This window comes from Medicago sativa, chromosome 2 (genome assembly GCF_051527215.1).
Source record: "Medicago sativa cultivar Bolivia chromosome 2, Bolivia_mono, whole genome shotgun sequence".
Taxonomy (NCBI): domain Eukaryota; kingdom Viridiplantae; phylum Streptophyta; class Magnoliopsida; order Fabales; family Fabaceae; genus Medicago; species Medicago sativa.
Genome location: NC_140750.1, coordinates 35,612,302 through 35,619,100, shown reverse-complemented (window position 1 = coordinate 35,619,100; position 6,799 = coordinate 35,612,302). Strand labels below are relative to the sequence as shown.

General features: G+C 34.7%; 1 protein-coding gene across 1 annotated transcript; it reads left to right on the top strand.

The window, feature by feature from the left end:
- The first annotated feature begins 1,849 nt into the window (after positions 1-1,849).
- LOC146946567 (uncharacterized) lies at positions 1,850-6,692 on the top strand. The gene is made up of 5 exons (XM_085748249.1): positions 1,850-2,920; positions 3,668-3,833; positions 4,149-4,369; positions 5,199-6,090; positions 6,250-6,692. Exons 1-5 carry the CDS (start codon positions 1,850-1,852, stop codon positions 6,690-6,692), a joined length of 2,793 nt encoding a protein of 930 aa, XP_085604375.1.
- Positions 6,693-6,799: the final 107 nt, after the last annotated feature.

Here is a 6,799-nt window from a genome sequence, read left to right as displayed (position 1 = left end):
AATGGACTTCGATTATTTCCTTGGTATTTAACTTGTGCTCTTGAGTGTTTTACTAAGACAGGAAAAGGTTTAAATCATACCAAATCAAAGGACATTTGAAATCATGAACTAACTCTGAGTTCAGAAAGTTAGTTCAGAATGTTGTTCAGAATGTTGATCAGTGAGTTAATTAGAACGTTCTGATGAAAGTCCAGACGGGTGTTCATAAGAAAACCCAGATTCATCAAGAACGTGAAGAACATGCAAGTACACTTGACATGAATAAAAGGTCCAGAAAAGTACATCTGAATGGATCCATCAACAGAAGGCATGAACAAGGAATCATGTCTAAAGGATCTTTAATGTTCATCCAAGACTATGAACATTAAAGTACTAGGAATATTCCAATGTGAAATTAATCCTAGATGTTGCATTTATTGCACTTCAGTTATGTCCTTACTATTAGGATTGATTACATTAAAAGGTAGTCTTTCAAATCATCCTAAAGTAAGCACAAATGGAACATTCTGATGGTCAGAATGTTCATGTCTGCGCATGCTTCAGCCAATGAAGAGTGTAGTTGGTGAAAAGTTAGCAAGCAAAGCAAAAGAGATCTTGCATCAGAGATAACCTGAACTTTGAGCTGTAATCAAGCAGATTTCTTTGAAGCATGGGCCTGAAGTTGCAGATCCACTATCATCTCTCTCTCCTGCACAAAGTCCAAGACAGATTTGGTTCTACCATATCCCACCTTTTCCAGCAAAACTGGATGCAAATGGAAAGGCTACTTTTTGGAGGATAAAACTCAAACATATCTCATGTCACGTACTGGGCAAGCCCAGAAATTCATCAAACATTCATCAATGATGAACCCAGATGAAGAACATCATGAATATCCAACATTCTGATGAAGAACACAGCAACATTCTGATGTTCATCCTGGGAACTCAACAACATTCTGATGGTCAGAATGTTCACCCAGATTTTCAAGTAAAAGTTTGTGGGGCCCAGGAAACGTGGCATAACACCATTGGTAACCTTACAACGGCTATATGAGCCCAAAGACTCTATAAATACATATCAAAGGCTCAGCATTACTTGCACCATTGCAAAGCATACAAGAAAACAACTTAATTTGTTTGAAGCTCTTGCAATTCAATTGATCATCACTGAAGGCTTTCTTTTTTACCTTCTTTATAGTGTAAATCAATTTTCTCTCTCTCTCTCTCTCTCTGTTATCTCTATCATAGATAACTTCTTCCTTCTTCTCTTCTTCTGTTTGTCTGATTCACAAACATTCAAACTTCACACAATTTGTAACAAAGTCTCATCTAGCTTTAGGGGTACTAAAGTGTTAGCTTGAGCAAGAGTTGTAAAAGTCTAAGTGGTTAACTTAGCAACAAGGTGCAAGCCTGCTGAGGCTTAGAGAATACAGGATTGTAAGTGTTCAGGTGAACACAAATTTTAAGGTGCAGGATTTGAGAGGTTATCTCAAGCATCATAGTGGAAAATTCTCACAAAACTATGAGAAGTAGACTAGCCGACATTGGGTGAACTACTATAAATCTCTGTGTGTTCTTTCCTTCTTCCTTATACTCTTTACTTACTGCAAACACAAACACACAAAAACACAGTTACTTTGTTAAAACTGTTTTTGCTCTCAGACATCAGAACGTTCTGAAGTCTGCTATTAACTTAACCATTCCAAGTTTCCACTTGAGAATTATTTTTAAGTTACGGGTTAATTTTTAAAGGGTCACAATTCAAACCCCTCTTTCTTGTGACTATTTTATCTACTTCAATTGGCATCAGAGCCCGGTTCTAAGGGTTTGAACACTTTAACAAGTGTTAGAGAAAAGATTCAGGAAGTATGTCCAAAGTCAAGTACATATCTGAAGGAGGATCATCAAACAGACCACCACTCTTTGATGGTTCAAACTATTTCTTCTGGAAAGGCAAGATGGAGCTTTTTCTCAGATCTCAAGAAAATGATATGTGGGCAGTCATCACAGATGGAGATTTTGTTCCAACAACTAAAGAAGGAGTTGTCAAGGAAAAAAGTGCATGGTCAATAGATGAAAAAGCTCAGGTATTGTTAAACTCTAAAGCTAGACTCTTTCTATCATGTGCACTAACCATGGAAGAAAGTGAAAGAGTTGATGAATGTAAGAATGCTAAAGAGGTATGGGATACTTTGAGAATACATCATGAAGGTACATCTCATGTCAAAGAAACTAGAATTGACATTGGTGTCAGAAAGTTTGAAGTTTTTGAAATGAGTGAAAATGAAACCATTGATGAGATGTATGATAGATTTACTACAATAGTAAATGAAATGAGATCTCTTGGAAAGGCATATTTTACTCATGATAGAATCAGAAAAATCTTAAGATGTCTTCCTAGTGTGTGGAGACCTATTGTCACTGCAATCACTCAGGCCAATGATTTAAAAACCATGAATCTAGAAGATCTCATTGGTTCACTGAGGGCTCATGAAGTAGTACTTCAAGGAGACAAACCAGTGAAGAAGGTAAAGACACTTGCCTTGAAAGCATCTCAGCAAACCCCATCAGTAGCTGATGAGGATGTGCAAGAACCACAAGAATTAGAAGAAGTTCATGAAGAAGAAGCTGAAGATGAACTTGCTTTAATCTCCAAAAGAATTCAAAGAATGATGTTAAGAAGAAATCAGATCAGAAAGAAGTTTCCAAACACCAACAACAGCACCAGAACTGAAGCTGACAAAAGTCAAGTCACTTGTTATGGCTGCAACAAAACTGGACACTACAATAGTGAATGTCCTGACATCAAGAAGGTACAAAGGAAACCTCCTTTCAAGAAGAAGGCAATGATCACTTGGGATGACTTGGAAGAATCAGCACCTCAAGAAGATGAAGAAGCCAACATGGGATTAATGGCTCAGTCAGATAATGAAGAAGAGGTAATTATCTATAAAACTGATTCTTTTTACAAAGATCTTGAGAGTAAAATAGATAGTCTCCTATATGACTCAAACTTCTTAACTAATAGATGTCATTCTTTAATCAAGGAACTTTCTGAAATAAAAGCAGAAAAAGAAACACTTCAAAACAAATATGATGAGTCTAGAAAGACCATACAAGTTTTGCAAGATTCTCATTTTGAAATGTCAGAAAAACAAAAAGAATTAAACAAAAAACAAAAAGGCATTTTATCTATACCTTCTGAAATGCAAAAGGAAAATAAACTTTTGAAAAAGGAAGTTGAAAGATTAAAAAATGATCTTACAGGTTTTATAAAATCTACAGAAACATTTCAAAACATTTTGGGATCTCAAGGTAAAATTGTTGAAAAATCTGGTTTAGGTTTTAAAGATCCTAGCAAAATCATTAATAGTTTTATACCTAAGAAAACTGAAATGAAAATGAAATGTTCTTATTGTGATAAGTTAGGACATAATGAATCTGTATGTTATGTTTAGAAAAAACTTATCAGAAAAAATAAGATTAATCTTAGTTCAGAACGTTCTCATCTCAATAGATCAGAAAGTTCACAAAAGGCTGAGAAAGCTAAGAAGTCATGTTCCTACTGTAACAAATCTCATCATACAAGACAGAATATTACAATAAGGAAAGACCTCTTAGAAGAACTAACCCTCAAGGACCCAACATTACATGGGTACCTAAAGTTTTTATCTTGTCAAATGTAGGTCCTGCCTCAGGGTGCAAGAACAAAGCCATGGTACTTGGATAGTGGTTGTTCTAGGCACATGACAGGTGACATGAACTGTTTTCTGACCTTTGAAAAGAAGGATGGAGGACTGGTGACATTTGGAAATAATGACAAGGGTAAGATCAGAGGTAGAGGTACTATAGGTAAGCCTAACTCTGCTAAAATAGAAAATGTTCAGTATGTAGAAGGTTTAAAACACAATCTACTTAGCGTAAGTCAATTGTGTGATAGTGGATTTGAAGTGATCTTTAAACCTAACATATGTGAAATAAGACAGACCTCCTTTAACAAGTTGTTTTTCACTGGATCAAGAAGAAAGAACTTGTATGTCTTAGAACTAAATGATATGCCTGCAGAATCCTGTTTTATGTCTCTTAAAAAAGACAAATGAACTTGGCACAAAAGGGCTGGTCATATAAGCATGAAAACCATTGCTAAACTTTCTTAACTTGATCTAGTTAGAGGTTTGCCTAAGATCAGTTTTGACAAGGACAAGATCTGTGAAGCTTGTGTTAAAGGTAAACAAGTAAAAAGTAGTTTTAAAACCATTGAGTTTATTTCAACTCAGAAACCTTTAGAGCTACTTCACATTGATCTTTTTGGTCCAGTTCAAACTGCAAGTCTAACTGGCAAAAGATATGGTTTTGTTATTGTTGATGACTTTTCCAGATTTACATGGGTTCTATTTTTAAAACACAAAGATGAATCTTTTGAAGCCTTTCAAAACTTTTGTAAAAGAGTTCAAAATGAAAAAGGTTCTAATATCATCACAGTAAGGAGTGATCATGGAGGAGAATTTGAAAATGCATCCTTCAAAACATTCTTTGATGAAAAATGGTATTAAACACAATTTCTCTTGTGCAAGAACTCCACAACAAAATGGAGTTGTTGAAAGAAAAAATAGAACTTTGCAAGAAATGGCTAGAACAATGTTAAATGAATCAAATGTTGAAGATTATTTTTGGGCAGAAGCCATTAATACATCTTGTTACATTTTGAATAGAGTTTCAATAAGAAAGGTTCTTAAGAAACCCCATATGAACTCTGGAAAAACATTAAACTTAGCATATCTTATTTTCACATATTTGGCTGCTATTGCTACATTCTGAACAACAAAGAAAAATTGGGTAAGTTTGATCCTAAATCAGATAAAGCTATCTTTTTAGGATACTCTACAACTTCTAAAGGTTATAGAGTGTACAATCTAAAAACCCAGACAGTTGAAATTAGTATGCATGTCATATTTGATGAATATGATGAACATTCTCAACCAAAAGAAAGTGAAGACACAGAAGTGCCAACACTTCAGAATGTTCCCAGTCAGAACACTGACAATCTAGTAGAGAAAGAAGATGATCAGAATGGTAGGAGATCATCCTGTAGATCAAATCATTGGAAGCACAACTGATGGTGTAAGAACCAGATTGTCCTTTCAAGATACCAACATGGCAATGATCTCTCAAATGGAACCCAAGTCAATCAATGAAGCTATTATTGATGACTCCTAGATTGAGGCCATAAAGGAAGAACTTTCTCAGTTTGAAAGGAACAAAGTTTGGAACCTGGTTCCAAATAATCAAGAGAAAACCATCATTGGAACAAGATGGGTTTTCAAAAACAAGCTTGATGAAAATGGTAAGGTTGTCAGAAACAAAGCAAGGCTAGTTGCTCAAGGTTACAACCAACAAGAAGGTATTGACTATGATGAGACCTTTGCATCAGTGGCAAGGTTAGAAGCCATCAAAATTCTTCTTGCATATGCTGCACATAAAAACATTAAACTTTTTCAAATGGATGTTAAAAGTGCATTTTTAAATGGGTCTCTAAATGAGGAAGTTTATGTAAGTCAACCTCCTGGCTTCATAAATAAAGAGAAACCAGATCATGTTTTCAAACTCACTAAAGCACTCTATGGTCTTAAACAAGCTCCTAGAGCTTGGTATGACAGACTTAGCACATTTTTAATTGAAAATGGTTTTTCAAGAGGAAAAATTGATACCACACTTTTTAGAAAAACACATAACTCTGATTTACCTATTGTTCAAGTTTATGTGGATGATATTATTTTTGGTGCTACCAAAATAGAAATGTGTGAAGAATTTTCCAACCTTATGCAAAGTGAATTTGAGATGAGCATGATGGGTGAACTTGGTTTCTTCCTTGGTTTACAAATCAAACAACATTCAAATGGAATTTTTATAAGTCAAGAAAAATATGTCAAAGACATTCTTAAGAAATATAAAATGAATGAGGCAAAAATCATGGTCACCCCTATGCATCCATCTTCAAGTTTAGATAAGGATGAGAGTGGAAAATCTATTTCTGAAAAAGAATATAGAGGCATGATAGGTTCATTATTATATTTAACTGCTAGCAGACCTGACATAGTGTTTGCAGTAGGTTTATGTGCTAGATTTCAAACATGTGCAAAAGAATCCCATTTAACTGCAGTTAAAAGGATTTTTAGATATCTAGTAGGTACTACTGATCTTGGCCTTTGGTATAGAAAAGGTTCTAGTTTTGATCTTGTAGCCTATTGTGATGCTGATTATGCTGGAGACAAAGTTGAAAGGAAGAGTACAAGTGGCTCATGTCAATTCTTGGGACAAGCATTGATTGGATGGTCTTGCAGAAAGCAAAACATCATTGCACTCTCTACAACTGAAGCTGAGTATGTATCTGCAGCTAGTTGTTGCTCTCAAATTTTATGGGTAAGATATCAGTTGGAAGATTACTCATTAAGGTACACAAATGTTCCTATTTTCTGTGATAATACAAGTGCAATAAATCTTTCTACGAATCCTATTCAGCATTCTAGGTATAAGCATATTGAAATTAAGCATCATTTCATTAGAGACCATGTTCAGAAAAAGAATATTGCATTCAGTTTTGTTGATACAGAAAATCAACTAGCTGACATTTTCACAAAACCCCTTGTTGAGGATAGATTCAATTTTCTTAAAGAAAAATTGCAAATCATTAAAAATCCCAATAAAGATTGATCATTAATCACTAAGGGCCTAAAACTTACCCCCTTGATGTTATCTGATTCAAATCAGTAAGATCAATCTTAATCTGAACATTCATCAGAATGTTTAAGAGATCAGAA

Coding starts and splice junctions, on each gene's coding strand:
- LOC146946567 (XM_085748249.1), top strand. CDS start 1,850: ATGTCCAAAGTCAAGTACATATCTGAAGGAGGATCATCAAACAGACCA. Junction 4,370..5,198: donor ACTTTTCCAGATTTACATGG/GTTCTATTTTTA, acceptor GATGACTCCTAG/ATTGAGGCCATAAAGGAAGA. Junction 6,091..6,249: donor TGACATAGTGTTTGCAGTAG/GTTTATGTGCTA, acceptor ATTATGCTGGAG/ACAAAGTTGAAAGGAAGAGT.